The sequence below is a fragment of the Panthera tigris genome, chromosome B1, assembly GCF_018350195.1.
Source record: "Panthera tigris isolate Pti1 chromosome B1, P.tigris_Pti1_mat1.1, whole genome shotgun sequence".
NCBI classification, from domain to species: domain Eukaryota; kingdom Metazoa; phylum Chordata; class Mammalia; order Carnivora; family Felidae; genus Panthera; species Panthera tigris.
This window is the reverse complement of record NC_056663.1, coordinates 200,443,794-200,467,780: the sequence shown is the minus strand read 5'-3', so window position 1 is coordinate 200,467,780 and position 23,987 is coordinate 200,443,794. Positions and strand designations below refer to the sequence as shown.

The 23,987-nt window shown below is 60.5% G+C and overlaps 1 protein-coding gene across 2 annotated transcripts in view; it reads right to left on the bottom strand.

Moving 5' to 3' along the window:
* Nucleotides 1-23,987, bottom strand: part of SORCS2 (sortilin related VPS10 domain containing receptor 2) — a 452,327-nt gene that overhangs the window by 54,787 nt on the left and 373,553 nt on the right. For both annotated transcript variants that reach the window (XM_042985024.1, XM_042985025.1), the window contains 4 exons: nucleotides 15,792-15,865; nucleotides 11,669-11,733; nucleotides 8,045-8,163; nucleotides 4,623-4,712 (listed from right to left, as the gene is read on the bottom strand). In XM_042985024.1, coding sequence (XP_042840958.1) covers nucleotides 4,623-4,712; nucleotides 8,045-8,163; nucleotides 11,669-11,733; nucleotides 15,792-15,865 — 348 coding nt within the window. The remainder of the gene's footprint in view (nucleotides 1-4,622; nucleotides 4,713-8,044; nucleotides 8,164-11,668; nucleotides 11,734-15,791; nucleotides 15,866-23,987) is intronic.

The window sequence follows — 23,987 nt, the reverse complement described above, 5'->3', positions numbered from 1 at the left end:
GGTTCACGATGATGGTCAGAGTTGCGGCCATCACGCTGCCGTGCGAGCAGCAGGAAGGAGGAAGGAAAGAGGGAGACAGAGGCTTGCCTTTAGAGGGGGGCTCTGAGAAGTCTCCCACGGCAACCCCACTTCCGTATGTGGCGGCCAGACGTTAGAGACGTGACCACGCGTTTGCTGCAAGGGGAAATGTGGTCTTGTGCCAGAAAAGTGGGGGGTTGTTAAAGCAGAGGCTCGGGGGAAGAATGGATACTGAGAAGTCTCTACGAGTTATACCCCTGTTACCTTGAGGGACAAAGAGGCAAGGCTGTCGTGGAAACAGGGAATGGGGAGGCCAGAAGGTAGAAACAGCATATATGTCTGTAGTGTTTCTTTAAATGGCTTCCCTGCCCCCTCTCGGTCCGTCCTTCTGGGACGCCACACACATACGTTGGTCACTTGCTGCTGTCCCACTGGTGTGCCTTTCCTCAACCCTCTTCCTCCCTGTCCCTCAGACTCCGTAACGTCAACGGTCCTACCTGGGAGTCTTCCTTCCGTCTGTTCAAACCTCCCTCCAAGCCGCCTCGTGAATTTTGCATCCCCAATGTTGTCCCTCCTAGCCACGGAATTTATTTTTGGTTCCTTTTCATGTTTTCTATTTCTTGGTTATTTCTATTTTGCTCATTTTTACATTGTTTCCTTGACCCGCTTCGTGGTTCCCCTCTCTTTGAGCGTCTTTGGGACGATTGTATTAAAGTCTTTGTCTGGTAGGTTTGCCAACTGGTATTCTCAGGGACAGCTTCTGTCTCTCTCCTTTGCTCGGATCGCACGTTTTTTATGCCTTGCAATTTGTTGTTGTTGAAAACTGGATACTGGAAATTAATACTGTGCTAACTCTGGAAACCAGATTCTCTCCCTTCCTTGCGTTTGGTTTTCTGTTTCTGTACCAGGGATCCGTCGGAGCTAAAAAGTTAAGTTCTTCTCACATCTTTTGTGAGGCTGAGCCATTCCCCTGGGGCGTGCCCGGTGACTTTTCTAAACTCCAACAGACGTGTGGTTGCTTGTGAGTGTCGTAGTCCCTAAATCTCTGCTCCAAAAGGGGACAAGAGGGGACACAGAAGAGGGTGGGGGCTGGAAGCAGGCTCTGGCCCGCTGCTGGCTGCAGTGACGGCTTCCCGCCAGGATGCTGCGGCTCCGTGATGAGAAGCAGCCATCAACTCCCGGCACAGACCCCCAGGATTGGGAGAACGGGGTCCCCACGGCCATCGTGGCTCCCAGTGTCCACGCTGCTCACGCGAGCCCTGTCTCCTGCCACGAGGCTGCGGCGGGCGGGGGTGGGGTGGCCGCTATCACGGAAGAGCTAAAATTGCAGAAATGAGCCTGGATTCACTCTCCACACGGTCGCCTGGACGCTGCAAGCCTCCGAACAGACCCCAGAGTTCCAACGCAGCTGCACCACGAGACGCCCCAGGAGCCACCGTCGCCCAAGTGAGAAGACACAGGGCTGGTGCTTCCGGCCCCTCCCCAGCCCCCGTGGCCTTGGTTCTTACGCTTCATGCTTCCATTTTATTTTATAAAGGTTATTACAAATGAAAGGCTATTTTACTTGGAAGTAAATTTGCATTTGCTTTATGCTTATGAAAGGTTGCACGTAACTGATGGTCTTTTGGATTTCTCTCCTCTTGTCTGTTTACAGCCTTTGTCTATTTATTTTTTCTGTTAAGGAAGGTGGTATTTTTTTTTTTTTTAATCATTACAAGTAAATAATTCAAGCCAAGGGTGCTGGCAAACCTAATCAAGCCTGGTCGTCTTTTGTAGTTTCGCAGGCAGGTGAGAGGAGAGTCGCGTGGTACCAGTCACGCCCTTTAAAGTACAAGCAAGGGATGTGGAAAGAAGGGACACGACACAAAAAATCTGGCCGAGCTCTGTTGAAACCGGTCTATTCCGACTTTGCCGGTGGCAAGGTGGAACCTTTTAGGAAGCAGCCCAGCTGCACAAATATTTAAATCCGTTGTCTAGAAGTTCTTCTTAGACTTGAACTTGAGAAGATAAAGGCATACCCGCAGGCACAATAGGTAAGCATTTGCAGCCTTGCTGGAAACGACCAGGGGCCCAACCACAGAAATCTGGCTTAAACGAGGTGCGGTCTCCTCACGGGCAGCTCTCCAGTCACTGACAGTGGGTCTCCGGCCCCATCCCGGGAAAATTTTCATGTTTTCACGTCGGCTGTACACGGAATGCCTGCTCTGATTCAGCTACGCGAAAGTCACTGGGGCATGTGGCCAAGGACTGTAAGAAGAACCAAACGGGGGCCAGGTGGACGGGATGGGGAGGGGGGGGAAGGGGACAGGATGGGGGACAGGGATGGGGGGCGGGGACGGGGGAAGGGGGACTGGCACAGGGGCCGGGTAACCGGGGAGGGGGCCTCCTCTCTGCTCTAATTTCTATTGTCTTCCTGATGTTTCTACAGCAATTAAAGGGGTTGGGGGGGAAACGGAGTTGGTTTGAGGGGAGGAAACAAGAGTTACAAATGCATCATGAAACAACACAATCTGATTAGGAAATTCCACTGGCCGGTTCTACGGATTGTTGGTGGGGAACCCTGGGGTCCGGCTGTGCCCCTGAATTTGCTGAAGAGGAAACAGCCCTGCTGTCTGTCTGGGCAAAGTGCTCCAAAATGATACAAGGTCTTGACCCCGCGGGGCGCCAGGGGGGCAGGGAGTGCTCCCTGAGGGCAACTCAGTTCACACATCATCCTCAACCGCCTGTCACCGGGTCCCGGGCACGGCCCCGAGACAGCATAGTCAGTGCCCGTGCAAAAGCCACGATGCGAACGGGCGCCTGGTCTCCCCTTGAAACCGATCGCACGGGGGCATGTACGTGTCGCATTTCTGCCGCCCACTCGGGATGCGAGGGCCGTGTCTCCCATCACAGCCTCGCGATTCTTTCCGACGGCCCCCTTTTCCCACAGAAATGGGGAAGAAGGAAGCTAGCAGGTAACGTTACCCTTAAGGTCCTGCGGGGGGACACGAGGACCCCACCGACGACTTTGAGAAACAGTGCTTCATCACCCCACCCCCTCCCCGGGCAGGCAAGGACTCGAGGTCCAGAAGGCGCAGTCAGAGCTCAAGGTCACGGAGGTCATGACTTGTGGCGTAGGCTGAGAACTCCTTCAGACGTGGCCTGGCTGCTGGTCCAGCCACCCCCGGCCCCGGAGAGGGTCAGAAACCGCCCACAGTCCCAGTGTCACAGGGGAGCAGGGAGGGGCCGGGCATCCACCTAACCCCTCCTTGCCTGGTGTCCCCCTCCCCAACTCCAGGGCAAAGGGCCAGGACACAGGGGGCTTCTGATGCTGCTGCAATCCCGGGGGAAGGAGGGAGGAAGAGCCTCAGAAGCTGAAAAGGCCCCCTCACTCCCCAGGGATGACACCAACCAACCCATCTGCCCTTAATGAAACCATTAGCTTTTCATTTACAGACTCAGCCAAGCCTGGAGTTAATCTATGCAACTTGCTCCTTTTCGCTCTTTCTTTTCTTTTCCACTTCCCCCTTTTCTTTTATCAAGAAGTTTTAACAAGTTTTCTTATAGCTTAAAAAAACCCATATATTTTTCTCATTCACGACTCAGGAGAGGTGTTCTGGTGCCCAGCGCAGCACAGCACAGGTGCGAAGGACTTTACAGCAATGCACAGCCCCAGAGCCAAGATCTCGTCTCCTCACCATCCTCTGCCTTACAGCCAGGCTCCCTCCTGCCCCAGGGCCTTTGCACAAGCCCAGCCCTCCACCTGTGCCGCTTTCCCAAGACCTTTAGACTTCAGAGGAAATGTCCCCTCAGGGAAGTCCCCCCACTTCCTCACCCTCTGTCTCTGCCTCTCCCTCCCTCACAGTGCAGAGCACAGCCTGCAACTATGTCGGACATTTGCCTGTTTCCTCTCTGAAAACCCCACGAGAGCAGGCACTGGGGTATCTGTTCCACAGCTGTAGCATCAGATCCCAGCTTATGCTTGATGCTCAATAAATACGTGTGGGAGAACGGCTGCTGCAGTCTGCGCTTCTAAATTATAAGCACCGAGGATAGAGGTGTGCGAAGCGGGCCATCCGACGTCCTCTGGAGGGAGATGTGGCATGAGGCTGGTCTCAGACTCACAGGGACCTGGGTTGAGACCAGCTTCGGTTTCTTACTAGCTGTGTGACCTCAGACAGGTTACTGAGCCTCTCTGAATGTCAACCAGAGATTTGAAATGGGATGGGAATACCACCAGCGGGGGGGGGGGGGGGCACGGTGGAGTCTGGCCCTGAGGCAGGGCTGGGGGGGGCAGGGTCTAGGCCGCCCCCACCCCACCCCCCCGCCTGCCCAGCAAAGGGGAAGGAAGTGGCATTAATTGAGCACCCGTAGCCATACCAGGCGGCTGGAATGCAGAGGTGAGTAGGACAGAAACCCCAGATGAAAGGAGGAGATGGGTGTGGGGGATCCCCAGCTCCCCGAGGTCGGAAGGAGGCCCTAAGACCGGATGGAGCTGGGCGCACGTGAGGCCAGAGGGGACAGCGTGCGGGGAGAGTGGCTGCAGGAGGCACAGCCGCACTGGCAGACGGGGCAGCGCGGGCTGGGACCTGGCCACGGGGCCGGGCGCGGGGGACCCCTCTTACCTGTGGCAGCGCGTACTTCGGAAGCTTCATCAGGACAAACTCGTTGCGACGGTAAGAGACGTAGTATTTGGTCCGGTTCGTTGCGGTGGCCTAACGGGACGGAAGAAGACAAACCGGGGAGCCGTTGCAGTCAAGCCGGGCCACGAGCGGACGAGTGGGACGCTCTAAATCGCGCGTCGGCTGGCGAGAACGCCCCGTTACTTTGCTCACACCTGCTCTGCGCGAGATGGAAAGACTCGTCCTCATCCTTCAAAGCCCGACACCCAACGTCCACCCTCTGGGACGTCTTCTCCACCTCCGTCTGTGAGAGCCAACCTCTGTCCCCACGCTCTCCCAGCACCCGTTTCCCTACATCCAAGCGACGGAAGGTGGAAGGGGTTCTCTGCCCCAGAAACTCCTCTTGGGGAGGGTGCGCGGAGGGCCACCGGGGGGGAGGACGAGACTGGCCAAAGGCGAGCTCAAGCCACGAAAGACGACCAGCGAAGCGCGAGGCATGAGCCGCGGGAACAGGAGGCAACGCTCGCTGAGGCCGCTCGCACACTGTGCTCGATTCCGTCTCGAAGATGAGAAAACCGAGGCACAGAGATAGTGAGTTGTCTTCTGTGGGAGACGACAGGAGAGCCAGGAAAGGAGAGGCTCTCTAGGGGATGGGGCAAGGAGAAGAGTTGGGGGTGGGGGGAGAGGGGCAGGGGGGCAGCCGCCGGACGAGGGCAGAGGGCGGTGGCCGGGGGGACGATGGGTGACATCTACGTCTCACCGTACGTGCGTGCCTGTGGGTGTGCACCCATGCACGTGTCTGAGTGTGAACGTGTGACCCCCTGGTGTGTTCACCTGTGCATGCACGTGGGGGAGTGTCTTCTATGCCTGAGTGAGCACGAGTTGTGTGTGTGTGCGTGTGTGTGTGTGTGTGTGCAGGTGTATGTACATGGCAATGCGGGTCACTGCTCAGGGGCATCGGCCACCATGCGTCACTGGCCGGGCTCGAATGCCAGCCCCGCCATCTGTAAACCAGGTGGCCTTGGGAGAGTTTTTTTGAGCCTCAGTTTCCCCGCTATAAATGAGGAGGACAGTATCAGAAACTACGCGATGGGGCAGTCATGGGGAGCAGGGTCTGGGAAGCATGTGGGGCGGCCCCAAGGCCCCAGGAGGACTCAGAGAGCTACTGGAATTATTATTACTAATCAACAAACTATAACAGGCTCACAATGTGCAAAGCATCATGACCACAAGGATGAAGAGATTTCTCTAGACAATTCTATCCTGAGGGCAAGGGACTGTGCGGTCTGCGGTGGTCTGGCCCTCAGGGCCCCCGGAGCAGGGAGCATTGGGATGGGGGACGCGTGGGGGTCCTGGGAGCTCAGAGAGAGAGTGCCCTGGGGTGGGAGAGGCCAGGCAGACTTCCTGGAGGAGGAGATAGCACTCTGCTTCCTCAGAAAGAAGAGCCAAGCAGCCCAGAGACAGACCTGCTTAGCAGGTGGGGGAGGACTGTGGAGAGAGTGGCTGAGAGAGGTCGGTGCCCCTTCTCAGAGCCCCGTCTGCCAGCCGCTGAGCTCCCCCGATGGAGCAGAAGGCAGGGCCGGGCTTGGCAGCCCTCTTGGCCTCGAGAAGTTCAGGTTCGCTGGGGAGCCCTGCGGGCGGATGCTCAGCCAGCCAGGGCGGGCCAGGCCCATTCCCGCCAGGAGCTGGTGGTGAAGACAGCGGGGTCTTCTGGGGCCCCGGTGCAGAAAGAAGGAGGCCTGCAACCATGGTGACCTTCCTCATCCACCGGCCACGGTGGGGAGGGGGCTTGTGGGGCGGGCAGAACCGCCAGTGTCCCTGAGATGTGAATGCGACTTTTAACCCAGGGAACAGAACGCACTAAACACAGCCTCATCCTTCATACGGGAGTCTGCCCCCCGCCCCCCGGGTGCCACAGCGTTTCTTCCCCAAATGGCGGGTCACGGCCACATCTAGCAGGCCCTCTCCCCACGTGAACGCAGCTGGCATCCACCCAGGCCTCCAGGCGGCCAGGACCTGTCACGCCCATTTTATGGGTCAGCAAGTAGAGGCTGAGAGGTGGAATGATGGCTCTTCCCAAAGCCAGCCGTGGCACCATTAGGTTCGGACCCCCACCTGTGTGTCCCCTGCAAAGGAACCAGCACCAAGAGCCGCTCAGCACCTCCAGGGGGGACCCGGGAAGCGGACTTTCAGGTTCATCACACACTTTGTTGGTGGTGAGGTCTGGTGGGAGGGGCCACCAGGCACCTGCCGGGTCCTCTGAGGACCAAGAAGGCAGGGAAGAGAGTAGAGCAGGGGAGGCAGGACTAGCTCAAACCTGCCCAAGATCAGTCTGCAGGGGAGCAGCGTCCCCGCGACCTCCAAGTTGGGGGTTAAGACAGCTTTTCTGGGCAGCTTTGGAGAAAGATGGGAACCAGAGCAGGACAGGACAGGACAGGAGGCAGATGGACGTCTGTGGTCCCTGATGGCCTGAGCAGGTGCTGGGGGCCGCCGGTGCTCATGGGGCAGGGCGTGCCCCTGTCCCACATCGACAGTGTCACACCGGTCACTGGTCAGACCAGGCCACCATGACCGTGAGGAATGGAGACGAAGCCCCAGCTGCAGTCCCGTCCGAGCTCAGGCAGAGCAAACCCCAGGGATGAGCAGGTGCCCCGACTGTGGTGAGCGGGGACTGCTTCTTCTCCCACCTTCCATGTGGCCTGGTTGAGCCCCGCTCCTTACAGATCAGATTTCTCCATACGCTCGTGCGCAGCAAGCCCCTGTGTCCTTGTGTGGACGAGGCAGCTGCGGTGATGAAGCGGCCCCGAGACAGGGCAAAGAGGAGGCTGAGTGCGGAGGGAGCCTTGGCATTTATCTCGTGGGGTCCCAGGGGGCAGGACAGGGGCTACCAGATGAGAGTAAAGCCAACGCTTTGTGCCAGAATGAACTTTCTAAAGATCTGAGCTATCCAGGAGGGGGACAGGCTGGTTTTGAAGGAGTGAGCTCCTCATCAGGAGAAGGAATCAAGAAGCAGTATGATCGGTTATTCACTGGAGTTTCTGAACGGTCAGACCACATGGTTCTTAAGGGTGGTCCCAACCGTGACCTGAGAACCCACGTGTAGGGGCAATGACCAGACAGCCCCTATCAGTCCCAAAGTCAGTGAAACCAACGGGAGCAAACTGGGCTTGGGCTCGGGGCCCCCGAGCCGTGGGAGGTTGCTGACGGGCAGAGGCGGGGAGGGGCAGGGAGCAGCATCCCTGCCTCAAGGCTGTGGTTTTGTGGGGCCCTGGTGGGGGGTGCCAGCAGCACGCGGCGAATGAAGTAGCCTTGGAGGGAAAAGAGCCCTTTTCTCGCCTCCCGTCCGAGCGACTGTATCTCCCCCAGCGTGGCTGACACTCCACGCCACCTGCTGCCCGTTGGCAGAGGCCCAGCAGCAGCCTTACCTTAAAGAAGATGTAGTCGTCCTGCACGGTCAGAGAACTGTGGTCAATGCGGCCTGGGAACAAAGCCGTCAGCGTCTTATCGGAGCAGTTGTGGATCTGGCAGGTGACGTAGCGAAACCCTGCGGGAGATAAGAGCCAGCACTCGGCGCAGGAAACCTCAGACTCCCAGACTCTTGCCAAAGGACGTGTCGGACACAGCCTCAGACGCGATGCAACGCCGACCCGTTCTTGGCTCCGTCGGATAGCACGGCCGCGGGTTTGGCTTGCGGGTCTGAGTCTCAGGGGGCCCGTCCTGTGGCTGCACCTGCCGCTGAGGGGTGGCCCCTTACGCCCGGCACGCTTTGCATCCTCCAGACCGTGCTGCCGTGGCCCCATCTTACGGAGGAGGAAACTGAGGCAGAGAGGGAGGTTGGGGAACGTGTCTAAAGCTGGGCCACCCGGCCCGCCGCCAGCTTCTCGTAAGGGATGAGCCACTCCTGCTCCTCTGGGGGGTCGTCTACAGACGCTTTCCTGGCACAATGGCAGAAAACCCGAGGGCGGCCGAGCTGACCCCTGATGGGGAATGTCCGCTGACCCCGGGCTAAAGTCGTGCGGGCGGGTGAGTGCCCACCTTCTGCTCACTGCTTCATGCCATAGCACACCCCCAACTTAAGTGTCCTAGCCTGCTTCTGTCTCACTGGGAGAAGGACCTCAGACTGACCCAGACAGAGAGCCCCAGCCCAGGGGCCTGCGCTGGGCAGGTGCACTCACCCACAGAAGGGCAGCACGGGGCCACGGTGGGCACCCACAGCGCCCATCGTGGCACCGGCCCCCTCCAGCCCCCCGGAGCCTCCCCTACCTAAACAGGGGTGTGTGTGGGTGGCACTCAAGTGTCCTTTCTTCCCCTAACCTCAGGCGAACGCTTTCCTCCCTTTGCAAACGCTTACAGTCAGGCAAAATCGAACACACACTTTGCCAGGCGGCTGCTGTTTTTATTCCGCATCCTGTTTTCCCAGGGTTTGGGGGTCCCGCGAAGTGGTGCAGGGGGGCCCGAGCCTATGCCGGAGGCGCTCTTTGTTCCAACTCGCGGGGCAGGAGCAGGGTTTAACCGCGGACACCAAAGTGGAGCCCACGAGGGCGTTCCGGGTCATCAGCGCCTTTGGGGCACATCCTGCCACGGCCCTGGTGGCTGGACAGCGTGGACAGGGCGGAGGGGCCGGCTCGGGGCCAGGAAGACCCCACGCCCGCCTCAGCAGCGAGGTGAACTCGGTTACAGTTGCTGTGCTCCAGCAGAGGTGAGGATTAATGCCAGCCTCCAAGAGTGGGTGGGGGCCCAGGGAGACAGCGGCACACGGGGGACCCACAGTCAGCCACGGCTGTGCCACTGCCCACCCGCTCCTGAATCCCGTCCACGTCCCCGCCAAACGGGCTGGTCGCTCCCTGTGGGCGGCACTGGATTTCCTATCCTGGACTCGCCTGCTGGACACGCGGGGGGGAACACTCACCCGGGTCTGACTCGAAGTCACCACCCAGCTCACACCCCCGTTCACGGGCTCACACCCTCACCCCCTCACCCACTCGCACACCCACTCACTCACAGTGGCCCTGCAGCTGCCCTGGCCGCTGGCATTTGACCATGTGCTTATTCACTCGGCAGATCCGCTGGGGACACAGAGGCGAATCAATCAGACCCACCCGGTCCCCACAGAGCTGTGACGGCAGCCCAGGCCCCGAGAAGGTGGCCGGCAGGGAAGGTGGTCCAAGGACAGTAAGAACCCCAAGAGGGAGAAATGTGGTCGAGTGCTCCCAGTAGGGGCGGGGCCAGCAGGGGCGGGGCCAGCTGGCAAGGCGAGCCTGGGGAGTGACCCCCTGGTAGGGGCGGGGCCAGCTGGCAAGGCGAGCCTGGGGAGTGACCCCCTGGTAGGGGCGGGGCCAGCTGGCAAGGCGAGCCTGGGGAGTGACCCCCTGGTAGGGGCGGGGCCAGCTGGCAAGGTAAGCCTGGGGAGTGACCCCCTAGTTCAGACAGGGTGGGTGACGACTCGGGGAGGGACCAGGAGGTCCGGGTGCCATGCCACCGAGCTTGGCTAGACTGGACTCTAATGGGGCTCGGAAGCTGGGGCTTGGGTGCCAGGGGTCAGGTCGGGGCGGGGGGACACACGTGGTCTTCAGTGGGGGGGACGCCACTCAGGTGCTACACCAGTTCTGGGGAGCCAGTGGTGTGGCTGCTGGGCCAAGGGTTCTCCCTCTCCCCTGGGAGGGCAGGTCGTGGGAAATCATCTCCACGTGACAATGGTGCCCCTCATCGGGATGCTGGCCTGTCCCTCCTCCCTGCTGCAGGCAGGGCTATCCTGAGAGACAACCACCCCCGTGGCGGGTCAGTCCCCGTGTCACCCTAAGCGAGGCCCGGGGTGTTATCAGATTTGGGGGTGGAGCATGGTGGGAGCCTGTGACCTTGTGCGTGTGGGCAGCCGGGAACCCCTCTGAGCTTTGTTCTGGGGAAGCCTGACCCCGATCCAGGAAAGAGCTGAGGGTTCGGAAGAGGTTAAGGGACTCAGCAGCGGCTTCCGTCCACATCCACCAAGCGCTCACTCATGACGCCCCCGCACTGAGCCCCACACGGGCACTGACCCATTTCACAGACAAGGACACCGAGGAGCAGGAAGGAGAGGGAACGTCCCCGGCCGCTGGCACATGGCGGGCTGGGAGCGGACATCAGTGCTTCTGTTCTCAGCCGGGACTCTCTGTGGCCCGGCTCTGAATCTGCCCCCCGCCCCCACTCCCCACCGTGTGTCCCCGCCAGGGAGCTCCACTGCGTGGCCCTCGCCAGCTCCCGCGTCTGGTACACGTGAACCTGCGAGGTCCCCACTCCAAGGGAAACCGGGCAGGAGGAGACTCAAGGGCCCCAGCGCCCAGGGGAATGTGGTCGGAGCAGCGACAGGCACCGGGGTGGCGCCCCTCCACTCTCCTCCCCTCCTTGCTGCTCGGGCCCCACGGCTGGTACAACGTGGACAGCTTCTGTGCTGTCCCCAACCAGGCAAAGGGCAGGGCTGTGGCTTGTTCACCTCTGTGTCCCCAGCAGGGTCAGCACCGGCCTGACCCACAGGGGACTCAAGTACGTGTTGAATAAAGGTCCTCTTGGCGCTGATGTTCCAGAATACCCCATGGTTCTAGAATCTTCCATAGTTCTACGGCCAGTGCTCCTCCCTCAGGAGCACAGAGGACCGTTCCCAGAGCATGCAAGGCCCCCGGGCGCCCTCTGGCATGAAGCCGGCTGGGCCGGGGCGGCCAGGCCCCTGCCCCACTAAACGGGGACGTCATGGGAAGCCCCCACCTGGCCTCAGCACTCAGCAACGCCAGAGGGGGCGCGCAGAGTGAGCGGGAAACACTCAGTGCTCAGAGGCCGGAACCAATCACCCTCTTAATAGACTTCCCCACTGGAGCAGAGTGCGTGGCTTCAATTTATCCCCAGCTGGAAAACAAGCACACTTAAAGTTACACCACATCATAACATCTCGAGGTCGGCTGTGCAGGGTCAGCCGAGGAACCGAGCAGGGCACGTTGGGCCTGGCCCGGAGCAGGGGTGAGGACGCCAGGGCACACACCTGGTGCAGGCACATCCCCCCCCCCCCCCCGGCCCCGACTTACCTCCTCCGAGGTCCTGGGTTTCCATGTGGACCAGGTCGGGGTCGGTGTCCACCCCAGACACGGCCCTGGAAGAGAGCGGGCTGGGGTTGGCGCTGGGGATGGGGACCCCAAGCCCCTCTCGCGGTGCCTGCGTCAATCCCTGAACCCCAGGTAGCCACGTGGCCCCGGGGGCTGGGGCCACGCTTGCTCTGTGGTCCTCCCCCTGCTCCTGGGGAGGGAGCCAGAACCCAGGGTTCGCTAGGCATCCTTCTTTTTCAAGTACTCTTCGTAGCAGACTCTCCTTTACCAAAGACGCTCACGTTCCTTGTATCTTTGTTGTTTTGTTTTGTTTTGTTTTGTTTTGATTATCAAAACCCCCGTAGGAGGCTGGGCAGGCCTTGGGAGCGGCAGGGGCCCGACGAGCTGACTCTAGCCGTTAGAGCACAGACGTCCGGGCCAATACGACTATTAAAAATCCAGCCGCCAGAACGACCCCTCTCGTGGACACTCACCTTTCCCAGTGAGCAAAGTGAGAGTCAGCACAGGGAGTCCCTTCCCGCGGCCGCTCCGCCCAGCAGGCTGCCGTCCCTGTGGCCCCCTCTGGGCCACCGAGCTGTCCTCCGTGGAAGGAGCACTGGGTCTCCGGCAGCCCCTTCCGCAGCGCTGGTGAGCGCCACGCCCGCCCCCCCCCCCCCCCGCAAGCTGGTCCCTTCCAGTTCCCAGCCTGCCTCCCAGCTCCAGGGTCCAGGGGTCCCCAGGTGCACAGGGAGAGTCCACAGAGGCTCCGTGGCACAAGCCAGCGGGGCGTCCCCTGCAGTCCACTGATGTTGCAAACCATGGGCTCTAGCATCCGTCACTGTGCCCCTAAAAACTATTTCAAGGTGAGGTTTGCTTTAGGCTTTTGTGCACAGACCACTTGTGAGCTCGGAGGACCAAGGTCTCCTGCCCAACATTTCTCTCTCTTTTCTGAGTAAAGTGACGCTGTTCCTTCTTCCAGGGGCACCGACAGGTCCTCGGGCCCTCAGCCGGGCAGCTGGGATTTTAGCCTTACAACCCTGCACCTGCGAAGTGCGGTAATGATACGAGCTCATCCACGCCCTCCCTCCCTCCCTCCCTCATTCACTCACTCACTGATTCGTATTCTCCCTCCTTCATTCATTCACTCACACTTATTCATTCATTCATTCATTCCCTCACTCACTCATTTACTCACTCCTCACTGTCTCCCTCCCTCATTCATTCATTCCCTCCCTCATTCATTCCCTTACATACTCATTCACTCATTCATTCACTCACTCCATCACTAATTGAGTCGCTCACTCACTCATTCACTCACCAGCTCACCCCCGCACTGACTCACTCTCCTACTCAGTCTGTGAGTTCCACTCACTCACCTGCCTTCTCCACTGAGCGGCACCCCCACCACCCTCCCGTGCCCCCTGGCTCTCCCATTGGAGCACCCCATCCCCAAGCCCCAGGCCCTGGACCAGGCAAGGGCCCAGTGGGTTGAGGTCCCTGCCCAGAACCCCTTGGTCACGGGTTCTGGCGACCACGCGAGGCTGCATGCACGTCACCTCAGACACAGCCTGGCTCCCTGCAGGGAGGGCCAACCCTGTTTGTTGAGGTCCCCAAGACTGGTATGTGGGAAGGTCTTTGGTCCGCTGCCTAGAAACAGCAGCCATGTGAGATGACCCAGGGGCAGGCAGGCGTATGAAGAATACCTCGGGGACACGGGGGGGGGGGGGGTTGGTCCGCACTCCTACGGAAGTCACGGGACGTCCTACGGACACAGACGGTTCCTGTAAACCCTCACAGGCGCCACACCAGGCCCGTGGCAGGAAGGGCTGTCTTCTCCCTTCTGCCTCCCTCCACCACAGAGGCCCTGCCGCCTGTCCCACCCCCCGGGCAGGTGCCGAGCTGGCGGAAGAGGAAGGCTGAGACTTTGTGAGTCAGCTCGGGCCTGAGCAGAGAAGCAGGCATGGGAAGTCCGCAAAGCACAGCGGCCAACGGCATGGCCACTGGCCGCAGGCGGAGGGCTCCTTGCCGGCAACGTGGTCTAGGACACGTGCCCTAGCCTCTCCGGGCCTCAGTTTCCCCCTGTGTCACGTGAGGGCAAGACAGTCAGGGTCTGTGTTCTCACTTGACACGATGGCGCATTTGGTCTGGTACCCGGTAGATGGTCAGCATCCACAACGTGGCAAGTCCACAATGTGGCTACTACGACCTCGCTCCGCGGCCACGGAGGCCACGGGGAGGGCAACACACAGGTGCCCACGGTGGGCGCAGGACGCAGCGGGCCTCCCACCCCTGGGCTGTGCCTGCCGGGGGCCCCATGGCCAAGCTGATGAGCTCGCCCGCCGGGTAGCCTCCCAAAGCACGAAGGGGTCCCAGCCTCAGACGGAAGGCGGGCGTCGGCCGTCCCGCTGTCGGTTCGAGGACAAAGCGCGTCTTAGAAATGCTGGCAAAACAGCATTCTTCTCTGCTTACAAGAGGGGGGGCTTCCGCCTGTCACCACAATCCGGGAAAGGTTCCTGGGCCCCAGCGGCCAAGCGTCTGGCCCGATTATCTCTCACGCATAACGGCTCAGAGCAATTTGAGGAACTTGTGGGAGAAATGATTTGATTTGTCCGAGATAATACCCTGTTTGAGTTAGTGCTAATTTACCGCGGGCACGTTTCCCTCCCTGTCCCGAGAGATCTCGCTGTGCCCCCGGCCTGGCCTGGGACAGATGGCGGGCCAGCGCCCCGCCATCCTGCAGACTTCCCAGGCGCTCCTGAGGGAGATCCTGCCTCCTTGCCCCTCCCCACCCCCTGGGAGCCCCTGGGGCCAACAGTTCCCACCAGTGACAAGGCCGGTGCTTGATGTGGCCTCAGGCTTCCCAGGAAGGCACCGCGGGATGCCGTGTGGCAGGAGCCATGACCTCTCCCGCCAGCAGAAGGCACACATACCAGCGGGCAATAACCCAGAGTTAGAGACGCGGGCCTTTCGGCCACAAGTCAGGAAACTAGCTCCTTGCTGTGATTCGCATGAAGACAGGCAGACGCGGAGGAAGGGGGTGGAGGGCTGTTTCCACGGTGCTTCTCTGCTGGGGACACAGGACTGTGGCCCAGGAGGAGGCCTGTCCAATGGCTTGTCGTACACACGAGGTAAGAAAGGGAAAGGATAGGAGTGTGTGCACACGTACAGGTGCAAGAAACAGCAAATCGGTCGGAAGAACACGCGTGCAACTGCACGTCTCCAGAGGCGGTTTAGGCAGGAGAATGGGTCACGGCCGCGGCTGGTGGGCAGGAAATGGGGCCCGGGGCCAGCGCTCTCACGGCCACTCCCTCGGCCGCCGCCCCGCCCCGCCAGCAGGGGCTTGTCCCCCGTGGGCCTCACTCGCTCCACAGACTGGCATCAGTGCAACGAGACTAGAACATGAGACGAGAACGCTGCTCAGACCGATTGCTGAGCGGGGCCCCAAGAGACAACACCAGTGTGGGAGGGGAGCCCCAGCACCTGACATCAGGCAGGGCGGGAGAGCAGGGCCCAGGCAGGCCAGGGAGGCTGCACTGGAGGGGGGCAGTTAGTCAGGGGCTGAGTTAGGACCTGGGGCAGGAGTGTGGGGGGAGGGGTGGTGAGGAGGGGAAAGGGGGGGCAGTCGTGTGGGGGGAAGGGAGGTGGGGAGGGGGAGGGTAGAGTAGGGGGAGCCGGTGGGGAGGAGAGACGAGGGGGCAGAGAAGAAGGGAGGGGGTTGGTGGGGAGGGCAGAGGAGAGAGGGAGGTGGGGACAGGAGGGGAGATGGGGTGGTGGGGAGGGGAGAGGGAGGGGAGGTAGGGAGGGAAGAGTGGGGGAGGGGAGGAGAGACAGGGGTGGTGGGGTGGGGGGACCAGTGGGGAGGGGAGCAGGAGGGGAGGTGGGGAGGGGAGACCAGTGGGGAGGGGAGCGGGAGGGGAGGTGGGGAGGGGCGCACGGGTGACCTGAGGGGAGCAGGCCCAGACTCTCCGCCATGTCCCACAGGCCCCAGCAGGGCAGAAAGAGCACCCCGGAGGTCCCCTGGAGGAGGAGGTCATGGCTGGGGTCAGAGGCAGGAGAAGGCGGGGAGCCCCGAGCCGGGGGCTTGGGGAGGCAAGGGGAGCACCGGTCGCAGGTGGGGGGCTCTCACCAGAACACGTGGTCTTTGGTCACTCGCTCCCGCAGCAACGTCCACTTCTTCCCCAGGTCAGATGACACGTAGAGCTTCAGGGCAGAGAAGAGAAACACAAGTCCGGTCATACTGTGAGGGATGAGCCTCTTCCGGGCCGGGGGCCCTCTGCCCTGGACCGCGGATGCCCCGTGGGGGTCGGGAGGCCCGTCCAGCCCGGGCAGGCCCTGTGCTCACGTGGGGGCCCAGACCGAGCTCCGGAGGCCGAGGGTCAGGCACAGGGGCTCCGTGAAGAGGCCGTCTCAGCCCCTGTGCAGCTGGCAGGAACCAAGAGACACCGGCCAGGCAGCCGTCCCAGGGGAGGCGCACCTGAGCGTCGCTGGCCGGGAGGGACCTGGCAACATGCCACAGGAGCGGGAGGCCGGGACCCAGGGCGGTTTGGGAAGAAGGGGGCAGGGTCTGCAAAGGGCACGCGGTGTGAAGGGGGTCCGTGCGGGCGGGAACAGCGGGGTCCCCTCTGTGCAGGCCACCTGGGGTCTGCGCCCACGCCAGGGACACAGGGCCCGTGCTCAGAAGGGCCCTGCGCTTGGGCTTAACGCTATGCGGTCACCAACTTGAACTTCCTAACATACGTATCTTCGAATCTGAGTTTCGTAAGAGAAGCGCAATGAAACAGTGAGCTCGTGGGGGAGCTCAGAGCCCCGGCTCCTGCGAGGCCCTGCCTCCTGCCGCCTCCTGGGACAGGACCTGGGAGGCTTGAGCTGGGCTGGGGAGGGTCCGGGTCAGGGTCCCCCCGTGTGTGCCGAGTCCTAAGGCAGAGCCCCGGGAGCCCGGGAGGGTCCGCACTCGCTCTGTGTCCCCCCGGGCACAGCGCAGAGTGATGGCAAATCGCTCATGAAAAGCACCGTGACAGCCCGCCTTCCCGCCCCCCTCCCCTCTGACAACCACCTGGGGGAAGAAAGGCACAGGAGAGGGAATGCTCAATGGGATGTGCACCTGGCGACAGGTGGCAGCCACTGGGGGGCACAGCCTAACACGGAGAGCGTCGTGGGATCCCTATGTTGCACACGAGAAGCTGACGTAACATCGTGTGTCCACTACGGCTCAGTTCCCTAAACCCACCGTGCCAGCGTGAGAAAGATGCAGAAGGGAGGAGGGCTCGTCCTGAGTTTGAAACATTTCTCATGTTGTACCGGCCCCTGCAGGGTACAGAGCCCACCAGGCCCCGGCTGGTAAGACGAGGCGCCGGGCAGGGCGGCGGGTGGTGGGGGTGCGGGGGCAGGTCCTGTCTGTCCCTTCCCCCTTTCTCCCGCCAGCTCTGCCCCTCGCCAGCTGCATTCCTGGCTCTGGGGTGAGAATAAACGCTAACACAGAGCTGGGACGCAGCTACAGTGAAGGTCCCAGTGGGTCTTTCATTTGTGATTTTTCCAAGTTTTCTTTGCCAGCCTCCCCTGTGGGTGGGTCGGGTTCATGGGAACGCTAAAGCACCCGTGCCATTCCTGAGAGGGGGGCGGGGCGGGAGGGTTTTGTATTTTTTTATTTGTTTCTAATGTTTATTTTTGAGAGAGAGAGACAGAGAGAGAGACAGAGCACGAGCAGGGCAGGGGCAGGGAGAGGGAGACACAGAATCCGAAGCAGGTTCCAGGCTCCGAGCTGTCGGCACAGAGCCCGACCCATGAGCCGTGAGATCATGACCTGAGCAGAAGTTGGGCGCAGAGCTGATTGAGCCCCCCAGGCGCCCCGGGCCGGGAGGCTTTCAAGGGATCTCTGCACCCGTGAAGCAGGACAGACACGGAAATCCTACGTGGCACACACACGAGCAAAGCGTTGTGTCACAAAGGCAGGCCTGGGAGGGGGCATTGTGCTCGTCACTCCCTGGCTGATGGGGCACGCTGTGCTTCAGGGGCGGAGACCTGGTTCCCCCGAACCCTGCCTCTCAGTTGTGCCGCCGTGTCACCTCCGTGCCTCAGTTTCCCCATCTATAAAATGACGCCCGCAGCTGCAACATAGTCTGTGACTTGGGAGGTCGTGGGGTCCAGTAACCAGGTGGTTCCCGATAGACTCCGCAGTACACAGTTGTGTGACGCCCCAAAGCTTCCTAAACCTCCGTTCCCCGCTTTCTAAAATGGGGATCCAGAGCCCTGCCTTACAGGGACGTGTGGGATCACGCTGGGCCCTGTCGCAAAGCAGTGCCACTAATTATGTGCTCCACGTGTCCCGTCAGCGTCACGTGGGGATGATCTCAGGCTGCCGTCGAGGGCCCGCTGCACGCGTGTGTGCCGGGCACGTCCTGTCTCGGCCCGTCCCAGGGCATCCCTGTGAATCAGATGCTTTTATGAACCTGTTTTATAGCTCGAAAATGGCAGCCGAGGCCACGTGAGAGATTTGCCCGGGGTTGGTCGCGGGCAGAAGCCGGGTTTGAATTCTCTGTGATTTGAACGCCCCTTCCTTCACTCCTCTGTACTCAAGACGTGTCCAGAATAAGTCAGTTAAGCAGAGCAATGTCACGGCCAGCCCTCAAAACGAAGGAAGGCTCAAGCCAGCCCCTGGACCTCCGGTACAGCGGCCCCAGTGTCTCCGTCTGTAAAATGGGTCTAAAACGCCATGCTAACGGCGGCTGGAGCTGGAGCCCACATCTGCTGGCTTTCAGGGCTGGCCCAACACGTTCTGTGCCACGTGCTCCCCGTCTGACCCAGCCTGTCCCCATCAGGGCCCTAAGTCACGAAGCGTAAGTGAGGCCACTGGTGTTACAACTGCTGTTCACGGAAGAAGGCTTTGTGGAATCTTCAAAGGGGAACTGGGGTTTTTCAAGCATAAGCCCGGTGCCGTCCTGACCTGCGGCACGGTCGCAAGTCCATCCGGCCGTGCCTAGTGTCAATCCCCCGCCAGCTGCCGAGGCCGGGACCCCGGCCCCGTCCTCACCGACCCGTTGCCACGTGTGTGCTAGTCTCCTCCCCCCCGACTCATGGCTGCTGCACTCCTGCACCCCCTCCACCCCGTGGCCCCGCTGAGCCACCTCCGTGGCTTCCTGCGGGCATCCTCCCTGCAGCCCTCAGCCCCCCCATCCTGCCCCTTGCTCCGTGACACAGCCACTGGGGTCTTTCCGGGACACACAGCTGACCACATCACCCTCCTGCATCAGACCTCCCAGGGGATGCCACGCCCTGGGATAAAGCCCACACTCCTTGTACGGGCACTCAGGGCCCCTGGGCTGCCTGGCCTCCCTCTAGCTGTTGTCCCTGCCCATACATGCCCCTATACACCCCACAGCCCTGTCACACCCACGCACGACTGTGGTGCTGATGTGTCCCATGGGGTCCTCTGAGCATCCGTGCCTGCTGTTCCCTCTGGCTGGAATGCCCTTCCTTCCCCCAGTCAGTGTTCAAGACTCAGTCAAAAGTCACCTCTCGGTCAGGGTTTTGGCCCAGGTCACCTGTTCGGAGGCCCTGGGACTGCAGAAGCAGGCTCAGAACCCAGTCCATTAGGTGGAGGAGACTGTGTCAGGGCTCAGGGCCCAGGACCCAGAGAGAACTGGCCTTTACTGGACACCCCACTCTGGGGGTGGGGTGCCCCTGAGCGTGCCCCCTTGTGCTGTCACCCACCTGGCACCGGGGACCCTGGCACTTCCAATCATCTCCATCCAGAACCTTCCCACGCCCCCCAGTCCCCTTCCACCTCCACCTGGGGCCTCCTTGCCCCTGGCTTCCAGCAGACGCCCTACCTCTGAGGCCACAGATTCAAGCCCCCTCTTCTGGATCCTTCCACCACCCCCGCAGCTACAGAAAAAACACCCAGGGGATCCCGCCTCAGTGCAAACGCTCTCTCCTCACAAATACTCTCCCCGAACCTCAGCATCCTGGGAGATGGCCCACCTGAGGACGGCCGTCCCTGCCTGAGTCTCAAGCACAGCCTCCTGTGACTCACAGCTTGTGAGCCCCGTGATTAGAGCCACCGTTGTCCCCTTTCTTAACACACGTGGGAGTTTTCTCTGTGAAGCGCCCTCCTCTGCCGTCACCGGCTTGAAGAAAACATCCAAGGCCGCGAGATTTTGCTCTTTGAGGAGGACGCGCCTGCGAGCGTCCTGGGATGGGAGGGCCCCCAGAACAACCACAGATGGGGGTCTACACAGCAAAGCTTCATTCCCTCTCAGCCCTGGAGGCCGGGAGTCCAAGACCCAGGTGGGAAGCTCCTTGGTTCCCTCTGAGGCCTCCCTCTTCTCCCTGTGTCCTCACGCGGTCGTCCCTCTGTGCCCCGTGTCCTGCTGCCCTGTCCTTATCAGGACACCTGCCATATTGTATTAGGTCCCACCCAGACGGCCTATTTTAACTTAAATATCCCTTTAAAAGTCCTGTCTCCAAACAAGGTCCCATCTGGGGGACGGGGGTGAGGACTTCCGCATACAGATTTGGGCGAGGACACAACCCAGCCCGTCAGGGAAGCCACTTTCGACCCCCTTGACCTCTGGGGTCCTCCCTGCCGCATCTGCGGAAGCTTCTCCGGATCCCCAGCCTCGCACTCGCTAAGAGAACTCCCGGCCTCTGAAACGCGGCCGCGTTACTTCCTGCTTCTCTGCTACAGCGTGTGCAGCTCGCTGGCACATACCCTGCCTCGCCCACCTCTCCCCCTGCGCCGCACCCGGGACTCATCCCCGCACGGGCTGCCAAACTTTTCTGGAACGTTTCCAGAAAATACCTCTGGCTTTTCAGGCTGTGTGGCCTCTGTTGTAACTACTCATCGCTGCCTTTGGGACAGGAAAGCAGCCAGAGAGGACATGTAGACGAACAGGTTGCCTGTGTTCCCAAAAGACTTTATTTACAAAAACAGATGCCAGGCCATCGTCTGCCGATGCCTGCTCTAGGGTCCGTGCTATGAAATTGTCACCTTAATATTTTAGAAAAAGGGCTTTTTGGAGAGCTTTCGTCCCCCGGAACGTAAGATTCCTTTGCTGATGACAGAGGTGAAGCCCAAAGAGGCAGGGAAGCCGCTCCAGGTAAGGGAGTGCTTGCTTCCAGTAGAAGTTTCCGTCTCATGGGCCTGAGTGTGATACCCCAGTGGCTGAGGAGTCCCCCGGGAGGGATGACAGGCCACCTCTGGTCCCTTCCCTGGCCCATCTGAGCGACCAGGCCGGGGCCCCCACCTCATGTCTCAATTTCCCCAGCGACAAACCGGGAGAGAACTGCTCCTACCCTCAGACGGTGGGCGGCCATCAACGTCCGGGAGCCTGGTCAGCAAACCTCTGCATTAGCGGATGGCATTATCACCGCTATCCCCGCAGACGCACCGGCGTTTATGACGCCTGCCCCAGGACGTGACGGAGCCCGTTCAATTTGCTCTCGTGGGAAGGGGTTGAGGACGCGCCATCAACGGCCGCAGAAACAGAACACCCCCGCTTAATAAAAGACAGACGCCAGTAAATCAAGAACGACCGCACCAGGGACATCCCGCTTGTTGCAGTAAATCCTGCACGGTGGTGTCCCCGTGGAACGGCTGGTTTGCTCCAGGTCACTCGGCCAAGAAGGGAGCCGAGGTGGCTTACCAGAACGCATCCGCTGCCCTGACATGAACGTGATGTGCAAGAGAGTCAGGGCAGGGGAGAGGTGAAGGCAGGCGAGCCGGACGAGGTCAGGGGAAGGCCACTGCAGAAATGCGTGCCCGTCGGTCTCACACGGTCGTTAGAGGGCTGCCCTCTGATCACCGCCCGGCTCTCAGCGGTGGGTTGAGCGCGGTGGAAGGTGCCCAGCCCCCCTCCCTCCCTCGCCGCGGGGCGCCTCGCGGCACACAGGCCGCAGAGTGGGAATCCAACATCGCTCAGCATCCCTTGCAGCTAGAGTTCTGGGGCACAGGCGCACCCGTGGGACATTTGGAGGGTGAACGTGGCACGGGGGCGCTGTCTTGCCACCTAGGGCCACGCCTGCTGGCCGGCGAGGTCGCCATCTGTCCTCAGCTGCGGGGGGTGGGGAGGGCAGCTGTGATGGAGCCCGCAGCCGGTCCTGCCTTCCACGGTCTGTCACTGGCTCTGACAGCCGTCGTGAGGCAGCCGTGCCGCAGCAGTGACGATTTCAGATGCGTGGGTCTCCACATCAGCTGTGTGTCCTCGACCTTGGTAAGTCCCGTGGGGCTCCTGGTCCCCCCACCCCGGCTTCCTGACATGTGAGGCAGAGGCCCCCCCCAGATGGATAGCTCTGTGGCTCCCAGGAAGACCCCTGGGGGTCCAGCCTGGACCCCCATGCCCCCCACCAACAGTTTAGAGAGCACCCAGTTCCTCACGACAAATCCTTCTTCTGCTTAAAATATCCTGCCCTGAGCCCCGTCGGACACAAGGGATCGGACACACACCGACGTGTAAGATCCTCACCACTTACGAAATCGTTCTGTTACTCAGAGAAGCCCGATTTCCACCCAATTCTGAAACCTGAGGTCAGGGAGGACGTGGGATGTTGGAGCCTGGAGCCCTGCAGGACGGCTCATCTGCTGACCCTCCCGTAGCTGGGGGCCCCCCCTGCCCGCCCCTCCCCCCGCTGCCTTGACTGCCCTCCGCTTCAGCGCGGATAAATGCAAACCCGGTTCTCTGTGGCCAGAGGATTGCGGGTGGTCGTTGCAGTCATCTCTGCGGTTTCGAAGTTGTATTAAACGTAAATGTACCTTGCGATCCGTTCCCTACACGTCTCTTCAGAACCCCTCCGCTAGGAAGGCTTCCCTGATTGATGGTCTAAGGTGTCTTTTCTTCCCCACTAAGGTTCTAGAAGGCAGTCCCAGGCTCAGATTCATTTCTCACCGTGCTGGGAAACAGGAGGTTCTTGATGGGGAGCAGAATGAAACATAAGAGTGGGTCTGTCACGTGTTAGAGGTGAGTGTCCCGGGCTGTGCCTGTAAGCAGGTCCCAGAGACAAGCACAGGGAACCAGGAAAGTCAGTTTGGGAAGGGGCTGCCTGGCCCTCACAGCCTTTGATCCCAGGCCCCCAGTGCAGGTGGTTGAGCCTTGAGAGAAAAACCACTGCATCAGGCTCTCACCTACAAGGCCGTCTAGGCTCCAGATGAGGTGGCCCTAGACGGCCCCAAGTCACAGTGTCGGCGAGGTGGGGGGGGTGGTGAAGGCAGCGGGGCAGGGCAGTCAGAGGGTGGAGGACAGTGAGTTCTGGAGGAAGCGGCAGGCGCCTGGGAGGAAAGGTGAAGGGAGGACACTGGAAGGAGCGTCTGGCTGTGTCTCTGTCTGCAAGTCCTCGAGAACGGAACACCAGCGCCCAGCCCTGCGGACGCTGACTTTGGCACGTGACCTGCTTTGGCCAATGGTGTGTGGGGAGGTGACATATTCCAGGTCCCGGGGCCTCTGCCTTCCACCATGAGAACGGCATGTCCCCAGGTGACCTCAGGTCCCCGAACTAGAGATGTCCAGAGACCCGAACCCTACCATCAGCCAGGAGCATGTCTAGCCAATCCCAGCAGAGCCTGGCAGAACCCTAGCCAGCTCCCAGTCCCGGGAACAGGTGAAGAATGCTTGTCGCTGGGAGCCAATGAGGTTTGGGGCTACATGTTACTCAGCACAGCACCGGTCGATGCCTGATACCCCAGGGCTGTCGGAATCAAGAGCCAGTGTTGTTCTGCCACGCCATCCTGCTTCTTAGAAGTCAGAGGGCTTTGAAAACCATAAAAACCTTGAAAAAAAAAGCCCAAGGCCCTATTGTCATTGTTATTAATTTCCTCAGATTCCTCATTCCTTTTATAACCACAGCTAAGCCATTTTTTGTCTCCTTTTTCTTTCCTTAGAGTCGCAGAAAAGAACCAAGGAAAATAACCAAGATTTCAGCGCCATTAATTTTTCAGGGCACCATAAATTAAAGAGCAATTGCCATGCAGTCAATTTCTGCAGGAAAGTAAGTCTCCGTGATTGTGCTTTAGTCTAATTACATGGAGGGCTAAGTAATACTATTAATACCCAGAAGCACACGCTGGCCTGAAGGAGGGTGCCGGGAGCAAGACACAGCCCATGAGGCCAGGGAATTCGGGGATGCCAGTACGTGAGGACCAGACCTCGGCCAGGAGGCCATGGTCCTGTAGAGAGCCATGGCCCAGACCAGCCAGAAGCCTCCCATTTGGAGGCCCTTGACCTGGGTGATCCTTAATGGAAAAAAATCCATCATTCACTCACTGATTGATCCAACCAATGGGCACCCGTCCATCTATCCACCCACCTCCACCATCAATCACCCCCAACCCCAC